Raw genomic sequence first — 24,040 nt, forward strand, 5'->3', positions numbered from 1 at the left:
CTATTGAAGTTTTATAGGTACATATGTGTCTCCCAAACAATATCAGCATGTCACTCAAATGTGAAATTTGGAGCAACCAGGGAAATGGCCCAACTTTGGGAACCTGTTGGAAAACCACTCCCACACTAGAAGGGGTGGTGGTGGTCTTCCGGACACACTGTGGTAGCTTGGCTCGAGTGGTCAGGAAACAGGCGCAGTGCTAAGCATACAATATACCCATACAATAACCATGCGTGCATCCGTTCCAAAAACGACTCTACACCGTAAAAATTATGAAAATATTCTTTCTTTATCTTTTTCTCTTAGTTGCTGATTGGAAAAATAAATAGGTCAATCACAATATACAAGTTTCAATTAGTGCAGGTCAAATAAATATTGGCTGTTTGATGAAATAAATAGGGGTGATCATAAATAACAGGGCATAAATACAAGTGCAATATATACAGACAATTAAATACTTTGAGGCAATAAATACTGTACCAATAAATATTGTACACCATCAAGTCCTGTGGACCTATAAATATAGTGCAGCAATAAATAGGTAAAAATTCAATAAATACAGTACCCCCAATAAATAATTAAAAGTATACAGCAACACTCATGTAATCAGATGACACTTCAATTCTTAAGGGCTGATTTGGCCCAGGCACAGCTTGTAGGGTTGTGGAAGGCTTGAGGGGGGCTACTCCCTGGCTGGGACAAGGCTGAGGCCTAAGCTGAGGTAGATCAAAGGGGGGAATACCAGTGCCCTGGCTTTCTCTCTCCACACAACCTCTCTAGGTTAGTCCCAGTTCACCCCAGGCACAGTCAGGTTGGTTTCAGCACCTCCCTAGCCCCTTAGAGCAGTCTCTCAGGTCTCCACAGGGCCTTAGGCGCCCTCTACTCCACTTACTGCCCTTTTTCTGATGTTCCGACGCCGCTGGAGTCGTGTCGACGCCGTGAGGCGGTTCCGGTTCGGTCTCGGCGGCCTCGGCACAATGTCAGTTCTTTGACGACGCCGGCAGGCGGTTCCGGTCCGATGTCGGTGGCCTCGGTTCGATCTCGACCTCCGATTCGACGGCGTCGGGCAGTCTCTTCACGATGTCGACTTCGGGCGGCTCCGGTCCGATGGCGCTCTCGGCTCCGATGACGTCGGCCGGCCTGGCCTCGATGTCGACTTCCGGCGACTCCGGGGTGCGATCCTCACCCCCGACCTCCGGTGCTCCTCCACACAGGTTCCGGGCGTCTCCGGAGTGCGATCCTCACTCCCGACCTCCGGTGCTCCTCTACCTCGGTCTCCGACGACTCCGGAGGGCGGACTTCACTCCTCCGATGACGCCGCTCGCTCGACCTCGGTTCACTTCCTCCTCGACCTCTGGTATTCCTCACGACCTCCGTCGGCGCCCTCTCACGACCTCAGGCGGCTCCGGGTACGACGTCTGCTACTTCAGTCAGCGCCGCTTCTCCACCTCGGGCTCCAGGTCTTCAGGCTACTCGACGCCCGACTCCAGGGAAACCAGTTCTCAGGTCAGAATCTTGCTGTTTTCTTGGTTCTAAGGCCTGTTCCTGCTGTCCAGGTCCTTAGGATAAGTTTCTTCTGTCTTCTTCCCACACAGGGCTATAGGCTGGGATCCATCAGTAGGGACAAGTATCAAGGGTGGGTTTATGGACCCCACTCCAGGCACAAGTTTCCACCCCTGCTGCTTCACTCCTTCCTCCTTCACTGTTGTGCTCCTCTCTCTTCACCAGTCAGGTGCCAACTGCCAGCTCCAACTGCCAACTGCCTCTCTTATCCTCCCAACATTCTAAACCGCCTCCAACTGTCACAGAGTTCTGGAATCTCCTGGAATGTTCTGGAAGGTGCTGGTAGGTTCCAGTGGATGCTGGTGATGTCACAGGTGGCCACCATCTTGTGCTCCAGGCCCTCAGACAGAAGTTTCAGGGGTAGCTAAAATGGCTCCCTGAATCTGCAGCAACACGAAAAAGTCTGGTGGTTCCCAAAAAGGAAAAAATTCAAACAGGGTTTGAGGCAAAAGTGGGACAAAATAAATAATGATGAGGAGGGACCACCCAAAGGGCTGACAGGTCTAACAGAACCACTTTATCATATCACTTCTTTCTAAAAGCACACCTGGCTAGGTTTTGCTAGCTTCCAGAGCTGTAGGAGTATGTGTGTGTTTCTGCAGGTAAAGGGAGCATACACAGCTATCTCACACCCCTCTCTATGGGCCATACACAGTGGAAGAAAGCCCGTTTGTGAGCAAACCTACCAGATAAGTTGGAGGGACGATGATGATCCTACCACAATCGTGTCTGCTCAATTCATTATGCAGGCAATAGGTGATTAATATAATGGGGTTTAAAAAACCTCATCCTCTAGTATCATCTAAGGATTAGAACAGTCATCTCGACAAGGCCAGTACTAACAAAGGCACAATAAATTAGGGCTAAAAGTATCAAAGGCAAAATTGTGTATTTTATTAGTGGAAATCCAAGCCAGCCATTGCTGTCAGATCTTCAAAGCTATGTAACACCAGCTGCAAACCTTTTTATGATCAACATGACTGGCCTCTACTTTATCAGCTGGAATGTCTTTTGGACAAGTAGTGCTCCCAGTTCTGTAGATAGTCTTTCCTCCTCTCCTTAGGAGAGACAGGGTTATATTGTATTTTAGCCTGGTTGTAGCTGTTTCCTATTTAGAATGGCATGAAAACCCATTGTTTGGTAGTGTGCCTGGCAACCTGTTGGGTGAAGCACTTTCTTTCCAGTTTGATATAGCGTGAACTCCCCCCTAAGGTATCAGAGCCCTGTACATGAGCATCAGTTGCATTACAGATGGACACCCACATTTATTTTTGCTTTTTAGGCGGAGGAGATTAAGTAATTTGCCCAGAATCACAAGATGTTTGAGCCTCCCCAAGACTCAAACATGGTTCCCCAGTTTCAAAGTCAGCTGTCCTAGATGTTAAGCCACACCCTAGTTATCCATTACTAGGTCCAGTCTTTTAGCGATCTTTTGCTGGGCAAGGTGGCATTACAACTATCATACTACAGTGAGCTCATAGGGAAACCCAAGGCAAAAGTCTTCAGTGAATAAATAACACTATTTGTGAACAGACCATAGGTTTTGAATACAGTTCTCTGTAAAAAAAAAACAAATAAAACTTAGCACTATCATATTGTTATGGCAATTTGCACACACTCAAACCTCCTTAGGCCTGAAAGACTTGTACCCCAAAAGGTAGTTAGTACGGGACTTTAGTGAGGCACTATACCCAATAACATGAGTTTTTATACATCAGGTAAAGATGAAGTAACACGGTGCATCACAAGAAAAGAAATCCCTCCCGAGAGTGCTGAATTAAGCCTGCCATAAAAAGCACTAAACCCTCATCCTGCTCATTTGATTCCATCCCTCCCACTTTTACAAAACAACAAGCAAATTCTCTCTCACAAAGGACACATTGAGACACACAGCCACTGGGGGTTGTTTACTAATTACCTTGTCTCTGACCAATGCCAGAGAAACCATATGACCCTCAGTTACATCTCTTCCTTCTTAGAATCAGTCAAGAGTAGAAAAAGTCATTTGAGGTCACTTTTTAAAAAAATTGTCCTTTATTTATTTCCCCAAGAAAGATGTATGTGCCCCTTACCCTGCTTAAGGACACTGCATAACAATTCAAAGGGTGAGATTCTTTTTGTCCCTTGAAACACCCCTAATTGCGATGATAGTTGAAAATAGTTGAAGAACATTCATAAATTTGATCCACATTGATTGTTTTTATGGTAATTTGTGTGAATGTGATTTCCTAGGTTCGTCATGGCTTTTTAATTGCTGGCATAAGCGTTTACATAAATAAGGGACAAATTAGTAGGCCTGGGCGGAGTTCACGAAGTCACAAATAACTCCATCGAGCTCTGCTGAGTTCTGCAAGCGGTGGAGTGAGTTAAGTCACGCTGCGGATTTTTTGGACCAGGAATATTACAGCACAAACGGCACCACCTGCAGCACAAGAGGGTATAGCTTCCTTCTGCCCCTCGAGCTGATGTTCTACTCGAGTGGCAGCTTCCTCAACGCAAGTGGCAGGTTTCTCAATGTGAGCAGTAATCACCTGCTGTGACCGCCTGTGTTGAGACATCTCCCCGGGAGATAGTCTAGCGGTGGATTTTCCTAGCTTGCGCTTGCCAAATTAGCGTCCACGACCCGTCAGAGAGGAAAAACTCAGCTCCATGCCACTACACAGAGTTTTTGGAAACTCCGCACTCTGTGCGGAGAGCAGAGTGTGGAAAACTCTGCAAACTCCGCAAGTGGAGCAGTTTTTCGCCCAGGCTAATGAAAGGAATTCTTTTTTTCATATTGCTTCCCTTGCACGGACTGACCCAAGTGAATTAATAGACAAAGATCAATGGGCCCCTGTGTTTCAAACTTTTGAATGTGATTGAAGAAACATGCTCCATCCAAATCTTAAATTCTGCATAGAAGAACCTTGCTGAGAGTGATTTTTTCATGAGTGACGCATGGTGATGCAATGTGCCCCACACCTACTTAGATTTGAACCTCTATCTTGAAGGATTACTGTGTAGCCAAGAATATATGAGAGTTCTCATTAAAGAGAAGAGAGATTTATTATCTTTTAAAAAAAATATTTTATTTACTGCCAAGGGTGCTCAAAATAGATTAGGTTGTGATGAACCAACGTGTCAAGACTGATATCGGTGAATTATTCGATGTAGGAGCCCCAGACCAGAGGAAGCAATACTTTGTTGTCATTCAAGGTGATCCTCAGCCATACTCCTGAGATAGCGTCATCATCCCTCACCAAATCACAAAAGTCGAATCTTCGTGTTTCTCTATGGCTGGTGAAGCTTTACTGTTCAATGATTTCTAAAGGTTCTCTGCATGTCCTTCAGTGGGATATGGTGTTTCAGCACTGAATGCTTATCAGAAAGGGAGATGGTGAGGGATCATCAATAAATGCTGTTAGTGATATTAGCCACAGTGGTCCGAATCAAAGGCCAACGAGGTGGCACTTAGGCTGGAACCTGAAAGTTGAAAGGTACAAGGTCAGATAGGTCAAGTAGGCAATTGCCCATCCTTACAGTGCAGCAAGCATTTGAGGCATCATGAGCTCATAAAATATATTTTGCCTTGTTTCTAACGTTGGCTTGCAAAGAATTTTAATACATTTAACCAAGGTGAAGGGGGAGTCAGCACTGAAGAGATTGTGCCTCTTCAAATATGATAAGAGGTAAGTTAGTTCTTAAAAATGTGCTACCATCAAATATTGTACTCCAGCAGTTGCCTCTTGTCTTCTCCAGTGTCACACCCTCTACTACACAGAAGCTACTCCACAGAATGCAAGACTCTGTGAAGTAGGCGTTTTGTAATCAGATGGATTATTTTTAACAATGTGACCCCGACCTGATAAATGCCAGTCTTAGACTCTAGGGGGCAGATACCAAGGCTTACTCATGGGCCCCCCTTGCATCTGAACCAGATTTTCTGAATTATTTTGTTCTTCTTTTGAAATCACAAAGCATCCATAGTGGGATTACAACCAAGCTCTTGGCGACTGTATTCTCAGATGATGCATCTATGAATTCATAAAAACAAAGGGCCTGATTCACAAAGGTAAAGTTAGACGAAAGTCTAACTTTAGACTTTCGGTATTCACAAAGGGCATTTACTACCTGTAAATGCACTTTGTGAATACCGAAAGTCGTAAAGTTAGACTTTCCTCTAACTTTACCTTTGTGAATCGAGTCCACTGTCTTTCTCTTCTAAAAGGTTTTACGCCCAATCTTTCCCAACATAGAGGTATTTCTTTGATGACAACTGCTTTGGACAACCCTACCCCAGAATCGCTCCTTCTCCAGCACCAATGGTATGTGATCCCTCAGTCTCTCCATGTCCATTGTTGGTTACATATTTCTCAGACTCTTGAAAACCTATGTATTTCGTTCCTTTTCAACACACCCAACTGTAATGTGATTTAAAACATTAATCAAAGGCCTTCTGTCAGAAGTATATCTGGAATTATGAGACTATGAAGGGCCAATCGCACTCTTGAACGTCTGTAACAAGAATATTGTGGTGCAGTAATACCATGGACAAAATATAGAGGGACAAAATATTGAATGATAAATGCTCAGAGGGACAGTTATATTTACCATTCTTAACTCCACATAAATGAAGATATATGTATATATATTTTTGTTACACATATGTGGAATTAGGTACAGAAAATCTGTTCCTATTTACCCTTTGATATTTTGTCTCCCTTTTTTTGTCAATCATATTAGTGTCCTACAATATATTCAGGAGACATTTGGAAGTCCAAATCATGGGATACAGTGAAAATTAAGCAGCATAATGTATTACATTCTGTGAGAATACCATTCTGCTATTTTATCACACATTAATGCTGTTCTCCCAAAAAGCTTTGCCTCTCTTATACCAGTATAGCACGTGGATGAGGCAATCTAGTGAGTAGCTAATGTTTACCATGGCGCAGCACCATGTGTTATTTTTGATCATTCTAAACTAGCAATACATTAATTTGTGGAAATCTGCAATCTATGTTGCATAGGGTGGATTGTTTGGTAAGTACAGCAAACCCAAAATTGTATGGAAGAAGTGCGTGGCTACCCTCACGGGTAACAAGCAGCACTGTACAAATCCACCATACATTTACATTACATTCCAGTGACTCCATCGATTAGTGACTGTTTGTTATGTGATCTTTTCAATCTGATAGTACTCACACGCTCACTCACATTCACAGAAAACAAAAGCATCAAAATCTTACCTCACCCTACTTAGAAAGTATGTAGTCGCACAACTTGAGAGTGTTTTTCATAATCTGGATCATTTCCTCGAGCTGGTAGATAGAGAGAATGGAAACGAGAAGGCTATTTAGACGTGACAACAAGAATGACAGATGACTTATTTTTCTCAAAAATGGTAAACTGTGGGTATTGCCAGTAACTGGTTGATCCCAGGGAATAGGAGATTTTTTTCTCTGTTGCTCAAAGCCGATGCCAGCGGATTACTTTGCCTGGTTTAGCAGTGAGGATAGAAAAAGCTAAATTTGCTCCTAGGGTGAAAAGGAATATTTGATCCCATAGTTCCATGCTTGTCCAAAAAAACGATCAACCTCTGTGTGCTTTGTTCTCTTCTCTCACAGAAGAGGTTAGTCGTGTAGTCAGAAGGGTGATTGTTTTAATTAAGTCCTGTTTCCAGCAAGAGATAGCTTTCACCTCTGTCCATTTACACTGTGCACTAAAACCAGCATTTAAGTTATGAAATCAGTTCTAACTCTCTAAGGGTACCAGTGGATGAGAGATGGATTGCGTTGTACACCATTCACTCCTTGGTAATATTGTAATGAATTCCTTTTGTTTCTGAGAATGGAGTGCAGTTTCCATGGGCAGTTCGTGTGATATCTTGGAAATTTACTTTGGTTTGTTTAGATGGAATGGAAGAGGCAGAGTTTGAGAGAGAGGGTACATGAACCTGATGGTCTAGAATTTTAAAGAAGACTCACATATTTCTCAGCTGTAATGGTGGGCATGTCGAAGGTATCCCTGTGTTCCGGTGGTGTTACTTCTTCAAGCAGAATATATGGATCCTGAAAATATAATTAAAAATATCAGCATTACCAAGACCGCTGTCAACACATCTAGAAACAGTGTTTCTGTTGCTTGTTTTAGAGGCGACAAATGCTTCCACTTTAGAGGTGTTGAGTAGAGGGTTGTTGGGGGGACTGTTGGGTACTTTAGGGTTGATTTTGGTCACAATACCACGTCTCATGCAAGACAGATTTCGGGCTCCAGTCAAATGGGCACAACAACCTGCCATGACCTCTGACAACACCACCATCCACTACAAGCATTTGTCTTGGAATTTCAGTGGGTTGCTGGATAAAATAAAATGCACAACAATCCTTTGACAGGCCCACAATCTGGTCCTGGTGGTTCCATTGTTGCAAGAGACACATTTTCTTTGGAATAGGGGTGTCTTTTTGGAACACTATGTCTTTAATCATGCAGGGTTCACTAGGGGCTCCAGAGGAGTTACTTTTCCCATGATGGCCGTGGACACTATCTGATATGCCATAGATAGATATGTGGTGGTTACGGACTTCCTGTATGGCATTCCATTGACAGTAGTGTCTCTCATGAATCTCACAGAGACGGAAGTCACGAAAGGCTGCACACCTCAAGAAACTAAAAAACTAAGAAAAACCTTTGTACAAGAAATAGCATACTATGTTCACTTCCTATTTGGGCATTTCACGGCCTTAGCACCTTGTGTTCATCACCTTTAAAAGCAGAACTAGTACTTTTGTGAGTAATGGATCAAAGATGCAGAAACAGTGAATAATGGTAAGCTGACAGTGTACAAGTCGCTGCTACCAGAAGTGTTCACTCTGCTGTTTACCACGGTATCTACCTTATCTGATGAATACCATCCTGGCTCCCAAAGTTCTCGCCTACCATTGACACATTGCTCACCTCCACTACATTGTAAAGAGCATCAAGAAAGAAATTACTGGGAGGAGTTGCCTAGCAGTGTGAGATGGAGGCTGTATTTTACGTGAAGTCCATGCCAGTTCCGTGAATCCTACTGAATCCGACCCTTAGGCTACCTTTTTTCAGCTGTAAGCACCGGTGCGGTGGCCCATATACTAACCCCCTTTGGCCCACCGGAGCCTATTCAGGGAGTCCGGGATGAGAGACAATTTCGGCGATCGACAGCCTGGGTGTTCGTATGACCTGCCTGGAGATGGGCCTGCCGGTGACAAACATCACCTGAAGCTGTAAACTCACAGTGGCGAACCCCCTTGTGCATCAACTCCTGGGGCGCGCAAGGGAGAGAAGACAGCCGAGTGGCCAGGTTGTGTCACGAAGCCGCTTTCACTTCCAAGCGGTGGCCCGAAACAGTGGAACAGGTACCTTAGAGTGGAGGAGACGTACTGGGTACCACACGTTGCCAGGGCTGCAACTGCAGACTGGGCGAGCCAACTATGGGGCGACCTTTTCTCCGATACAAACATCCATGTTGCGCCCCCTACACTTGTACCCTTTGTCCTACTCAAGCCAATGCAGAGAGCCAGGGATGAGAGAAAAGCATTAGGCAAACAACAACATGCCGGAAGACTGGCTTGCTGCCAACATACCCAACCTGGAGCTGCAGTTCTAAAGCGGCTATCCACATTTACCTCCGCATTGACTCTTGGGGCACAGAGAGGGAGAGGAAACAGCCACATGGGAGGGGAGTGGTAGGGACCGCTTTTCACTTTTAGGCAGCCACATCGGCTTGTGACAGCCCAGCCAAATTGGTGGGCCAGAGTAGAGGAAATTCGATGGGCAGCATGAGCATCCAGGACTAAGATTACAGCCCAGGTGTGTCGGGACTCACGCAAGATGTCTCGCCCCAAAGGTAGGAGACGGGGCACATGGCTTCAACCTCAGGAGGTGATCCCCCTCTAGGAGCACAGAAGTCCTGGGAGACTGCTATGGCCAATGGGGGGCAGTGAAGGTCACACAAGCCCAGCCTTACTCCACCCCTGATCACTGTGGTGTCTCAGGAGGATACCTGGAGAGAGGAGGGGAGAGAGGGGGGGCCCAGCCCTGGGCCAGTAAGACATGGCCTCACAGAGTCAAGCACGGGTAGATGTCCCCTGCATTGTGAGTAGGGGGGACCCTCCTGTCCCCTCCCTGCTGGTAGACCTGCCAGAGGGTGTGGGGGACCAGCACCCAGAGAAATTCCTCACAGAATAGTTCAGAACCAGGGTTCCGGATTGTGAGCTATCAACCTACTTCGTTCTGGAAAGGGCACACAGGGTGCTGGCCCCATGCCCTCCGCCGGTGGCACCGCCTAGAGCCATTATCATTAGGGTACTGAACTTTGTAGGCAGAGATTTTATCCTGCGGCAGGCACGCCAACATCCAGACGTCCGTTGCACCGACTCCAAGTTTATGCTCTTCCCCAATTTCACAGTTAAGTGCAGCTCCTTCGTAAATGTTTCTTAGAGGTTAAATGGAAAGTCAGGGCTATGTACATTGAATGTGCTGATGTACCCTGCCAAACTAAAAGTTATGTATCAGTGGGGAACCATTTTTATTTTAGAGCCCGGAAGAGGCCTGGATCTGAGCGGCGGAGATGAAACAACTGCCCATATCAACAAAGGAGCCAATGACATCTCGGGAGACAGAAGGGGGTCAACGATCCAACTCTAGGCTGAAGTGCAGCAGACAGATAGGAGGCCAACTCTGGTTATAACAGGAGGACAAACATAGGGCATCCTCCACATAGAGCTCTGGGGATTACCAGGGAGGGGACTCCACCAGTGGATGATGAGACATTATTCAGCGGTATAGAGGAGTGGTTCGGTCCCCTTCCTTTCTTTCCTCCATGTAGAGCTCCAAGTTTTTTCTCATTCGCTGAGCGAAAAGAGATACATTGCCTCTGGAGAGAGGGGCTGGCCCGAGGCAAAGCACTTCCCACTACACAAGATTATTGTGGTTACTTTATTTTGATTTAGTATTACATTGTATTGTAGGTTGTTTCTATTGGGGTTGCTTGTTTTAGAGGCGACAAATGCTTCCACTTTAGAGGTGTTGAGTAGAGGGTTGTTGGGGGGACTGTTGGGTACTTTAGGGTTGATTTTGGTCACAATACCACGTCTCATGCAAGACAGATTTCGGGCTCCAGTCAAATGGGCACAACAACCTGCCATGACCTCTGACAACAACACCATACACTACAAGCATTTGTCTTGGAATTTCAGTGGGTTGCTGGATAAAATAAAATGCACAACAATCCTTTGACAGGCCCACAATCTGGTCCTGGTGGTTCCATTGTTGCAAGAGACACATTTTCTTTGGAATAGGGGTGTCTTTTTGGAACACTATGTCTTTAATCATGCAGGGTTCACTAGGGGCTCCAGAGGAGTTACTTTTCCCATGATGGCCGTGGACACTATCTGATATGCCATAGATAGATATGTGGTGGTTACAGACTTCCTGTATGGCATTCCATTGACAGTAGTGTCTGTGTATATTCCACCGACACTGGAGGCAACTACGATGAAAAATCTAATGACAGTTATCACCTCGGGCCCGGATGAGGAGCTTATCGTAGGGGGGATTTCAATGATGTCATGTACCTACAACTTGATGTGAAAAGAGGGGCTAAACCAGTACACCATGGGCGGAGACCCTGCGGCTTTGCAATCCATGGACAGCAAAGAACCAGTCGGGCTTGTGAGTTCACATATTATTCCCACTCCCATAGGTCACATTCAAGACTAGACTACTTCTTCCTCCCAGCTGCTGGACTCTGATAGTCGTCAGGAGCTACAATGCACGCAGGGGTACTGTTGGGCTAATCGCCGATTTAATTAACAATGGGGCTGGGGAGGTGTAGGTCTAACATGCACTGGAGCCTTTAGGTTGGGTGGCTGAAGGATGTTAGGTTTTAAGAACACATGAAGAAAAAGATAGAACTCTACTTAAGAGCAAACTCCACAACAGACGTCTCCCTAATCACATTGTGGGAGGCAATGACAGCTGTTCTTTGGGGGTAATAATAGCATACCCTGTGGGAGGAGAAAGAAACGTTCTGCACTGGAAAAGTCAGATTGGGGAATTAGAATATTGCCTTAGCCAAATGAGAGATCATGAAACACTTTGTAGTCTAGAGGCTACTAAGGTTTGCATCAACACTGCTCTCTCACTTCCTCACGATGGTTGAAGCTGCAGAGACAGATTTGCTACTTCCCTATGATATCTGGAGTGCCTCGCCCCAAACCATATAGGCCGCCTACAGACTGTGCGTCTTACAGACTGATCTCCCTAATAAATATTTAAGTCAAAATAGTTGCAAAGGCCTGAGCAACCAGGCTACTGAAACAGATGAGACCCCTAGTGCATTGCGATCAAAATGGCTTTATGCCAGTCAGAGGCACCAGACCTTGTCTTAGGAGGGTAAATATGGCCTTGGACCACATACATTCTGGATCTAACCACACAGCCATGATGCAACTGGACTTTGAGAAGGCCTTTGGCTCATTTGAATGGCCTTTCCTCCACAATATCTTGGACAATATTAATATTGGTCCTAGAGTCCTTTAGTATGTGAGGCTGTTATACACAATGCTATGGGCTAGGGTCAGAGTGAACAGCATTTACTCACAGCAGTTCCAGATAGACAGAGGCCTGCTGTCTCCTCTCCTGCTCACTCTTGCAACTGAACCACAGGCCAAATAGATTGGGGGGACGTGCAGGTGTAGAGATTGAGGTATTACAGAAAATTAGAGGGCCGCATCTCTTTAATATCCTCCTTTATATCCAGCGCCTAAACCAATCCATCCTACGGCTAACTTATATTCTAAAAATCTGCAAAAAAGTGTCAGGCCTGAGGGTAAACTGGGGGGGGATCAGCCATAAACCCTATGGTGGGTTCTCCTCAGGAGTTACTTCCAGACTCCCTGGCGATCTGGAGCATTTAAATACTTGGGGCCTCATTTACGAGAAGTGGCGCATCGCTGCGTGAAAGCAGCGATGCGCCACTTCTCAGTGCACCCTCCTTGCGACACCAATGATGCATCATATTTACAATATGACGCATCATGTCGCAAGAAAGGACAGATACGTCAGTATAACTGACGTATCTGTCAGTGCAAAAAGTGGCGCATTGCTGGAGTTGTGTTGGAAGCCTGACGCAACTCCAGCAATGTTCTTTTCACATGTGAAAGGGCCTGCGTCACCCTTACGCCTGCCATGAGGCAGGCGTAAGGTTTTGACGCATTGGCGTCCTAGAAGTGGCGCAGGGAAAGCTCATAGATTTTGCTGCGCCACTTCTACAACCCTTTCTTGCGCCCACCCTGCATACATTATACCTGGCGCAGGTATAATGTAGCACAGGGGTTTACGAAGTGATGCATCTACCTAGATGCGTCACTTTGTAAATATGGCGCAACATGGCGCATGTTTTACACCACTGGTGCGTCACAAAAAGTGACACACCGGTGGTGAAAAAGTGACGCAGGGGCTCATAAATGAGCCCCTTGGTGTTAGACTTGTCAGTCTTATGGTGGTCTTACCCCAATCTTTTTGGCTGCACATTTTGCTAAATTTTTTGTTGGCCTCAGGACTTTGAGCCCTTTACCACTGCTAATCAGTGCTAAAGATCATGTGCTTCTTCCCTAAACATGTGTGCAATTGGTGTATACTTAATTGACTTATTTAATTTACTTGTAAATCCCTTGTAAGGTGGTATACCATATACCCAGCCTCTGTAAATTTACTGCCGCTAGTTTGCTGCAGCCATGATTGTCCCACCAACAGAAGAAGTCTGTCAAACCAATCTCGGCCTGCCACTGCAGTGCCTTTGTGGGCAGTTTTATTGCCACTTTGACTTGGCATTTAAAACTACTTTCCAAGCCTTAAACTCCCATTTTATTACATATAAGTCACCCCTAAGGTAAGCTTTAGGTAGGCCTTAGGGCAGGGTGGTATGTAAGCAAAAGGTAGGAAATGTACTTTATGGTTTGCATGTCCAGGTAGTGACAAACAGCATATTTCATTTTTCACTACTGTGAGGCCCACTCCTCTCATAGATTAGCATCAGGAATTCCTTAATACACTTTTTAAGCTATAATTCCTGATCAGACAGGAATAGCTGTTTCCTGTTTCATATGTTTGGAATGGGAGTGATAACCCCTACTTACTGGTGAAGTTGAAATTAACATTACTATTTTAGAAATGCACTATTGAGAAAGTGAACATTTCTCTGCAATTACTACTTTGTGTGCCTGACAGCCCATCAAAGCAAACACAAGGAGATGATGGATGGAGCACTGAAACTTTTCAGACACTCACCCCCAGTCACAGATCTGAGTTGAATACATCATTGTTCTTTAGATCACTTTGCCACCCCAGTTCAGACAGAGCCTGTTAGATTTGGGGGTCTCTAGTTGGCAAAGGTAGGTGCCTTGGACCAAATAGGGACCCTTGCGTCTAGTCAGGGTAAGGGGGTACACTCCTAAAATAACCCCTGCTCACCCCCTTGGTAGCTTGGCATGAGCAGACAGGCTTATCTCAGAGGCAGTGTGTAAAGCATTTGTGAACACATACAGTAATCAAGTGACAACACTACAGATGGACACCACACAGGTTGTATATTAAAAATAAGTATCTTTTATATAGATTTAACACAAGACCACAAACGACAAAAATCCACAATACTGTACTTAAAATGGTAGAATTAGCTTAGTTCTCTTAAGATGGTAAATGCGACACTTTGAGTTCAATGTACCTTAGGATGTGTAACGCTAAACAACGAAAGTGTTGCAGGGAAGGTGATGCATCGGTTCCTTACACGCAAGAACGGTGATGCATCGGTTCCCTACTGATGCGTAGGAGATGCATCGGTTCTGCTCTGTGAGGGGAGGTGATGCGTCGGTTTCTTACTGCGCTTCCGTGGCGGTGCGGCTGGCAACGCCGTGATGTGATGAAGATCTGGTGCAAAGAAACAAAGATGGCGTCTTCTTCTTGATGAGACATGATGTGAGCTGCGACAGGCCCTGCAACACACTTCTTGATGATGCGGCGGCGTCTGATGCGACATCGATCCTCTTCTTCTGCGAGTCGAGTTGCTCCGACAACGATGCGAGCCGCGACAGGCCCTGCGACACTCTTCCCAGGGATGCGGCGGCATCTGATGCAACGTCGATCCTCTTCTCCGGTGATGAGCTGCGACAGGCCCTGCGACGCGCTTCCCGGTGATGCGCCGGCGTCTGATGCGACGTTGATCCTCGTCTCCGGTGATGAGCCGCGACAGGCCCTGCAACACACTTCTCAGTGATGCGGCGGCGTCTGATGCGACGTCAATCCTCTTCTCCGGCGATGCGAGGCGCTTCGGTGGACCTGCGATGACTCAACGATTTTTTGGCGACATGCTTCCCGGTGATTCGGCAGGGTCTGATGCGACGTTGATCCTCTTCTCCGATGCTGCGAGGCGCTTTTGCGTTGTGAAGCGACACCGGCAGTTCGGCGACACGCTTCTGGTTCGTGAGCCGTGCTTCTAGCTCCTTGCAACACGCAGTTCCTCAGAAAGCCCCAATATAGCTGCAGGCACTTCCAAATAACTCTTGGGGGAGCTGGCGGTTGAAGTCTGTTGTCCCTGAGACTTCAGCAGGAGGTAAGCTCTCTTACAAGCCCTTGGAGATCCTTCACAAGTTGATTAAAAGTACACACAACGTTCCTTTCTCCTTTCTTTGGCAGTTTAGGCAACCACTGCAGGCCAATCCCCTCCTCAGGGATAGTCACTCCTCAGCTTCTTCTGGTTCCTCTCCTCAGCAAAGGTTTCTTCTTGTTTAACAAAGTGATCTAAAGTTCTGGGGTCTGGGTCCCCTTTTTATACACAGTTTCTCTTTGTTGTCTGAATGCAGAGAGGCCTTTGCCTAGTCCAAACCAGTTCTGGTCAGTCCTGGAGCACTTTGTTGGCATTACTCCTTCTTTCCTTTCACAGTGCAGGGCAGAGACATCAGACGCACCACAGGAGGTGGAGCCAGCATTGTGGAGGGAAGGCACAGCCCTATACAGGTCCCAGGTGCAACTCCTTCCACCCATCTGCATGTAGATCTTCCTATTCAGTCCTGTGCTGACTCACCCTCTCTCCTGGAATTTCCCCAGCCCCTGTCACTCAAACTCCAGACAAGGAATACACAACCTAGCAGAGGCAGGCTTGGATGGTTAGACAAGAAAATACCTACTTTCTAAAAGTGGTATTTTCAAACACAGAATGTTAAAACCAACTTCACTAAAAGATGTATTTTAACATTCTGAGTTCAGGCATACTAAACTCGAATTTCTACCATGTTCCCTGAGTCAGTTAGGATTATAAGGTGTAATAATCAAACTGCCCATTATGGCCTATGGGGAACAGATAGCCTTGCAATAGTGAAACACGAAAATGGCTGTAATTCACTATTAGGACATGCCACAGACATCAGGGCTTGTCCTACCTTATACTTACAATGCACCCTGCCCTTGGGCCTACCATAGGGGTGTCTGATATGAAGAAACTGGAAGGTTTAGGGACTGGCAAGTGGGTGCACTTGCACAGTCAGCATGGCAGTACCAGACTGCACACAGGCTCTGCAATGACAGGCCTTATACACACTTTTACAGGCTGCTTCTGTGGGTGGCACAACCAGTGCTGCAAGCCCACCAGCAGCATTTGTATTACCAGCCCTGGGCACTCCTGGTGCACTGCACTAGGGTCTGACAGGTAAACCAAACCAGTTAATTATGTAATCACTAATCCATACATCAATTAAACATAGGGAAAGCATATGCACTTTAGCACTGAGCAGCAGTGGTAAAGTGCCCAGAGTCATAAAACAGCCAACAACAGGTCAGAAAAAATATAGGAGGAAGGCAAAAAGTTCAGGGATGACCCTGCAAAAAGGGCCAAGTCCAACACAGCCATATGCAAATCAGTTTTGACCCTGTACCTCATGGGAACAGTCCAGCCCGAACTGCCAAGCCATGTCTTCCCTGGACCGGAGAAACAAGCATCCTGGGACAGGTTTCTGGCTAACAGCCGTCATCAGCTAGGCTAGCTTGAATCCAGTGGCAAAGTGAGCAAGGAACCCACGTCTGGGCATACCCTGCCAACTTAGGGTGAACAAAGCAAACACTAGGAGATGATGGACTGAGCTCTGAAACCTTTAAGACACTCACCTCCAGACACCGATCTGGGTTGAATCCATCATCGTTCTTTAGCTCACTTTGCCACCCCAGTTCAGACACAGCCATATGCAAATCTGTCTTGACCCTGTGGCTCATGGGAACAGTCAAGCCCGAACTGCCAAGCCATGTCAAACTGGAATGGCATGATGAGCAAAAAAACAATGGATTTAGGCCCAGATCTTTGTACTGGGCTGAATGTATGACATTGTTCTGTATTCTGTCCCTCAATTGTTGTTTTTGCATTTGTCACCCCGAGTGGGACGGGTATGCCCAAACGTGGGTCCCGTGCTCTCCATGCCACTGGAGTCAACCTATCCTGGCTGATGAGGGTTGAAAGCCCGAAACCGGTCCTAGGATGCTTGTTTCCAGTCCAGGGAGGACCTGGTCTGGCAGTTCGGGCTGGACTGTTCCCATTGGGTGCATCGTCAAGACTGATTTGCATATGGCTGGGTCCACACTGGAATGGCATGGTGAGCAAAAAAACGATGGATTTAGGCCCAGATCTTTGTACTGGGGTGAATGTATAACGTTGTTCTGCATTCTTTCCATCAATTGCTGTTTTTGCGTTTGTCACCCCAAGTGGGACGGGTATGCCCAGACGTGGGTCCCGTGCTCTCCATGCCACTGGAGTCAAGCTATCCTGGCTGATGAGGGCTGAATGCCTGAAACCGGTCCTAGGATGCCTGTTTCCAGTTCAGGTAGGACCTGCCCTGGCAGTTCGGGCTGGACTGTTCCATTGAGTGTAGGGTCAAGACTGATTTGCATATGGCTAGATCCAAACTGGAATGGTATGTTGAGCAAAAAAACAATGGATTTTTGCCCAGATCTTTGTACTGGGGTGAATGTATGCCATTATTCTCCATTCTGTCCATCAATTGTTGTTTTTGCATTTGTCCCCCCGAGTGGGACGGGTATGCCCAGACGTAGGTCCCGTGCTCTCCATGCCACTGGAGTCAAGCTATCCTGGCTAATGAGGGCTGAAAGCCCAAAACCGGTCCTAGGGTGCTTGTTTCCAGTCCAGGGACAATCTGTCCTGGCAGTTTGGGCTGGACTGTTCCCATTGGGTGCAGGGTCAAGAATGATTTGCTTATGGCTGAGTCCGGACTGGAATGGCATGGTGAGCAATAAAACGATGGCTTAGGCACAGATCTTTGTACTGGGGTGAATGTATGACATCGTTCTGCATTCTGTCCATCAATTGTTGTTTTTGCATTTGTCACCCCGAGTGGGACGGGTTGCCCAGACGTGGGTCCCGTGCTCTCCATGGCACTGGAGTCAAGCTATCCTGGCTGATGAGGGCTGAAAGCCTGAGACCGGTCCCGGGATGCTTGTTTCCAGTCCAGGTAGGACCTGGCCTGGCAGTTCAGGCTGGACTGTTCCCATTAGGTGTAGGGTCAAGACTGATTTACATATGGCTGGATCCAAACTGGAATGGCATGTTGAGCAAAACAACAATGGATTTAGGCCCAGATCTTTGTACTGGGGTGAATGTCTGCCATTGTTCTCCATTCTGTCCATCAATTGCTGTTTTTGCATTTGTCACCCCGAGTGGGACGGGTATGCCCAGACGTAGTTCCTGTGCTCTCCATGCCACCGGAGTCAAGCTAACCTGGCTGATGAAGGCTGAAAGCCCAAAACTAGTCCTAGGATGCTTGTTACTAGTGCAGGGAGGACCTGGCCTGGCAGTTCGGGCTGGCCTGTTCCCATTGGGTGCAGAGTCAAGACTGATTTGCATATGGCTGGGTCCAAACTGGAATGGCATGGTGAGCAAAAACAACGATTGATTTAGGCCCAGATCTTTGCACTGGGGTGAATGTATGACATCGTTCTGTATTCTGTCCATCAATTGTTGTTTTTGCACCTGACAGCCCGTCTCCAATGCATGTCTGGGGTGCGGGATAGCTTTGCTTTGTGCATTCCCTCTAGACAGCCACAACACAGGAAGGATAGGTGTGTTTGAGTACCCATCTATATACATCTGAATGGATGGAATGGAATTAAATTTATAAAGCACGATGGCTACCCGTAGGCCTGCCAGCGCTGCAGACAGACAGGCAAGGAACAGGAGACAAGGAAGGAATCTAAAACAGCCAGGTTTTTTGTGACCGGCAGAAGGATAAAAGGTTAGGTTCCTTCCGTAGTTGAAGTGGAAGAGCATTTCATCCAATGGCACCATTATATGAAAAGGATCAGCCACCACATCTGGCCCTTCTTATTCTGGGTTGAAGGGCAAGAAAAGATCCAGATGTCCGAAGGTCTTTCTTCGGATGATATGGGGTAATCAATGACTGAAGAATGGGAGAGCCATTCTTCCAGAAGGCTTTGTGGACCAGACACATAGCTTTAAACTGGATCCTTTGTCTGATAGGCAGGCAGTGCAAGCTCTTTACTGCCTGTTTGGCAGAATGCCAACGGGGAATCTGAAGTAGTCTACGGGCAGCACACTTCTGTATAACTTGGAGCCTGTTGATGGTATACTGCGGTACTCCCAGGTATAAAGCATTACCATAATCCAGGCGAGAAAGGATCAGTGCTTGGACCATAATCCTTCTAGCGTGGAAAGGGAGAAGGGGAAGAACCTTATGCAGCATCCTTAATAGCCCGAAGCAGGTTGCAGAGAGTTTTGCTGCCTGGTGACTGAACAAAAGAGAATGATCAATCCAGATGCCTAGGCTCTTGATTTGATCTTTAGGGGCCGGAGCCGGGCCTAGGCAGTCTGGCCAAAAAGAGGCCGGATTAAAGACAGGAGAGTTGCCCAGGAGCATGAGCTCTGTCTTATCCCCATTAAGCTTAAAGCACGATCGTTCCATTCACTTGGCAACCTCCTCTAGACAGCAGCCTAGCGTGCTAGATGACCCTTCAGGGTGGGTGAGAGCTACCACGAGCTGGGTATCATCTGCATAGGAGACGATTTTTATGCCAAATGGATGGACGAACTCTGCCAAAGGTTTCAGATAGATATTAAATAGCGTGGGGCTCAGGGCAGAGCCCTGAGGGACCCCGCAGTTAAGAGGATACTGATAGGAAACTACATCTCCCTACATCTGCATTCCTATGGCCTTGCCTTGGCTGGATGGAATGCAGAGGTTAACACTTCACTTGAATAGGTAGTATCCTGTCCCCATACAAAGGACTGATTACCCCCACAGATAGCCTGAAAGACAGGACTGGCCTGTAAGGGGAACATGTGCACTTCAGAGAGCTGCCTTGAAGTCACCCCACGCCACAACAAAGGTACTTTTAGGTATAAGTACTGGGTTTCTGAACCCCCCCCAAATTAGACACATCTGGATCTTGAACTTGAATCTCTGTTACAAGGACTGCTGTGCTGCTCAAATAACTCATCCTTGGACTGCAGGCTTTAAGGTTAGCTTTTCACTTGTTGCCCTGCTGGCTGCTGCTATTTGACTCTGCAGAAGGAGAGCTGGACTCTACCTTTCCTCCAAGTGATCTTCAAGGGCTTGTTGGTTTGCCTCCTCTTGCTTGAGACTCAGAGATATCAAAGTTTCTACTCCTACTCCTGCGCCTGAACTCACTGGATGTGGCCCAGATACTTGCAGCACGGAATTTGACGCATCTTCTGTCTGTGTATAGCAGAACAAGTGCATCGATCCGGTTGCGCAAGTAAAACGAGGACATCACATCGGAACCAGCACTTTGCCTTCAGAGATCAATGCATCAGACAGCATATCACCGCCGCTGCTGCTTGGTGAGATTGATGCATCCCCTCGACTGCGTGGTAGAATCCGATGCGACAAATTGTTCGATACCTCGTGACTCCAGCACCACTCTTCGGAACTGACGCATCTCCTTCACTACATGGCACAGATCGACACATCTCACTGTTTGCGACCAGGAAAGGTGCTTTGTTCACTGGGTCCTGCGTGGACCCTTTAGCTGGCCTGCGCTTCCATGTGGTCAGCCTGATATTTGACTTTGAAACGGTCCAGCAAGACTTAAAGTAACCTTTTTAGCGCTACTTGCTTCTAAGCACTTTACTGCATTTATGAAATTCAATATCTCAACGTCTGTACATTAGATTTTTGTCATTTTGGTCTTATTTTGCTTATTATATAATAACCTGCTTTTTCTCAACCTGTTTGGAGTCTTTTTGTGGTTTATTCATTGTGTTACTGTGTGTGTGTTGCACAAATACTTTACACATTGCCTCTTTAGATAAGCCTCACCAGAAGGTGAGCACAGGTTATCTTTAAGTGTGAATCTAGCTTACCCTGACAAGGATTATGGCTTCTGCTTCGACAGGGTGCATACTTTTGCCAATCAGAAACCCAATGTCTAACACTTGAGCATGCGCATATCACTCAGGCTGCTGTAGTAGTCCTGTGGTGTCATTTGGAAGGCTTCCCAGGGGTGGAATAATACATGCTGCAGGAAAATCACCCCTTTGACACACAAATTTAAGGGATATATGGCAAGATGGAGCTACCCCCCCCCCCGATCATTATGGGGCGTATAGCCCTCTTCAAAACGGTTGCCATGCCATAGCTGTTATAAATTTTGCAACACTAGCCCCACAAAATCTGTACCCATTAGTTTACAACCCTACAAGCCAACATCAATAGCTACAAGTAGGGATGATCTGCGCTGTGACTCTCCCATAAGAAGTGCATACAATCCCTGTATTACTGGGCAGTCCAGCTGCTTGCGGTTAATGAATGGATCTTTGGGGATCGGAAGGACCCAGCTACGAGACTCGAGCGGACTCTCTTAACCAGGCAAGACCCAGGGTTTTGGCTGTATGGGGAGTCCCCCCTGCCCACTCTCCCGGCTATTTCAGCCAGTCCTGTGATTAGCTGGAAAGAGTCTCTGCAGTGGGTAGGATAGTGGAGGGTGCTCACTAGGGATAAGCCACTGTGGATATGTACATGGCTATCGGAAACGGTAGGGGTCCAGGGCACTGAGATAAGTTGGAGATCCCTAAATTGGGAGATGTCTGGCAGACACACCATATGATGTTCTATGACCCACTCAAAGCTGAATAATATTTACACATATCCTAGTTGTGAGAAGGTGGCCTGGTATATGCTGTCCACTAGTTATAGTGGGCACCTTGCACCAGTCCAAACAACCCCTTATTGAGGATAGGTTAAAGACAACCTTTATTGAAAGCTATCCTAGTGGTAGCTATGGAGAGCAGCCTTCCGCTGAGTCTTGAAGGAATGTAAAGCAGCTTGTTTTACCAGTCTATAATCTCTTGAATGACCAAATGAAAGGAGAACCACACCAGGTATATAAATAGAATATATGTATTTATTCTAAACACTATCTACTAGTCTCTTTATGAGGCTAGAGGTCAAGGCACACAAGTTACAAGCAATCAATCAACAGTAAATTGCACAATACACGATGGGCCCTGGGGGGGGGACCAAACCATATACTAAGAAAGTGGTATAAGAACCACGACTTGACTAGACACAAGTCCTGAAGCCTGTAGAATCGCTGGGACCCCAAGGAACCACCCAAGATAGTGAAACAGGGGACCCACGGGGGACGTGTGCAGTGGAAGAACACAGCCGCAAGCTCCGTTAGCTTCTATGGGGAAAGTCGCAGTTTGAATTTTAAAGTTTAAGGACACTTAGGAGAGGACTTTGAGCAAACCCCTTTAGACTTAGGGGGTTCTAGGGCCAACACCCATGGGAGCACTGGAGTACTTGAGTTACCTCACCCAGGGAAGCCGAATGCATAGGTGTCAAATGGTGTCGCGTCGTAATTTTCAATGGCGACCTGCTGCAAAGTGCTGCTGCCGGGAAGAAGAAGAGTGTCCAAAGAGATTCAAGCCTGAATTGAAGATGTGAAGAACCTGAAAGCAGAGGGGCCAGAGTCTGGGTCACTAGCCAGGGACCAGGGGCACAATAGACGAATGCCCACTGATGTCGCGTGCTTCAGGTGCGAAGAGGTGAAGCTTGACTCTTCAGCCACGAGGACCAGGAGGCATCGACGATGACCAGGAGCTGGATTCAAGCTGTCCCCCGAAGGATGTCGAGTGCTGCAGCATCAGTGCCCAGATTGGACACAACATGCCTTGGCAACAGCAACCCACGCAGGGAGAGAACAATGGCTTTGGTGCAGACCAGCAAGGTCCTGGGGGCTCCCCAAGTGATGGAGCAACCAGGGAAGCACAATTAAAGTACAAGTACCCTTCTTGAGGACCCACAAGTCAACGGACAAGGGATCGCGAAGGGACCTTGAGAGGAAACACTTGGAACCAGCCCCCGGGACACTCAGTAATCTTCGGTGGAATCGCTGGTCGGGGTCTGAACTACACATAGTCCAATGCACAGCCTCGGGGGATGTCGGGAAGCATGTGCAGCTGCAAAGTGTCGCGGTGGCCAGTGGTTCGGGTTGCACGGTCGCCACGAGGGATACGGGCCTCTGACTTACTGTGGAAGCTGATCAACCTCTATGACCCACCTCCTGTACTGCAAAAGTCTTCGGAGTCCTCAGGAGCTTCGGAGATGCAGACCGGTCAGATGCGTCTTTGGTGCCTGCCAAGCAGGGGAGTAACTCCTTTACTCCAAGGGAGATTCTTCAATCATCTAGTCGTGTAGATCGTCGAAGTTCCGGGATTTCTGTAGCAGAGTTTCGTCCTGGTGTAATCTAAAGTCCTGTAGTCAGGGGTTGCTTTTTTATACGCAAGGAAGGGGTTGGACTAACTCTGGGGACCCACCTATGGGAGGGTTTGGAAAGAGGGGTGGCTACACCCATTTCCTTTGTCCAATTTTGTGCCAGAGCAGGGGCTGGTAGCTCCTGCAACCGGTTTAAACTGGATTATGCACGGGGACACCTAATGTGCCCCCAGTGCTGACTTCAAAGTACTCTTGGAGTGCACCCACCCAGCCCCTATACACTAAAGCCTGCCTGGGAGGTGGTGACACCTCCCTGTGACAGGAAACCTATTGTCCAGGCCTCCCCTTCCGGAGTTTCGGTCAGCAGCAGGAGGCCAGACTCGTGTCTGTGGCTGGCAGCATCCATTTTGTGATGCCAGCCAGGGCTCTGTTAGCTGGTACCGGGCATACAGGTGCTGTCATGTCTCTCCCTCTAGAAGGGTTGGATCATACTCCCACACCAGTTACTGCTGTGGGGGTATGATTCCAAAGTGTTTGACACCAAACACAACATGTTTCTGTCCAGCCATCCCAAAGTTAGCATTTACTGCGAGGTTTTAATGTACTTAAGAGTATATGGTCAGGCTACATCACAGACAACCCCGGAGAATAGATTCTGAAGGCTGCAGAGGGGCTCAGCTCATGCATGGGCACCCTCTCACATA

The 24,040-nt window shown here is 47.1% G+C and overlaps 1 protein-coding gene across 1 annotated transcript in view; it reads right to left on the reverse strand.

The window, feature by feature from the left end:
* Positions 1 to 4,685: 4,685 nt before the first annotated feature.
* LOC146861920 (maestro heat-like repeat-containing protein family member 2A) overlaps positions 4,686 to 24,040 on the reverse strand; it is a 141,258-nt gene continuing 121,903 nt past the window's right edge. The window contains exons 16-18 of the mRNA XM_085643210.1: positions 7,530 to 7,613; positions 6,792 to 6,863; positions 4,686 to 5,025 (exon numbers count right to left, since the gene is read on the reverse strand). Coding sequence (XP_085499336.1) covers positions 6,798 to 6,863; positions 7,530 to 7,613 — 150 coding nt within the window. The 3' untranslated portion in view covers positions 4,686 to 5,025; positions 6,792 to 6,797. The remainder of the gene's footprint in view (positions 5,026 to 6,791; positions 6,864 to 7,529; positions 7,614 to 24,040) is intronic.

Source organism: Triturus cristatus, chromosome 2_2 (genome assembly GCF_964204655.1).
Source record: "Triturus cristatus chromosome 2_2, aTriCri1.1, whole genome shotgun sequence".
Taxonomy (NCBI): Eukaryota; Metazoa; Chordata; class Amphibia; order Caudata; family Salamandridae; genus Triturus; species Triturus cristatus.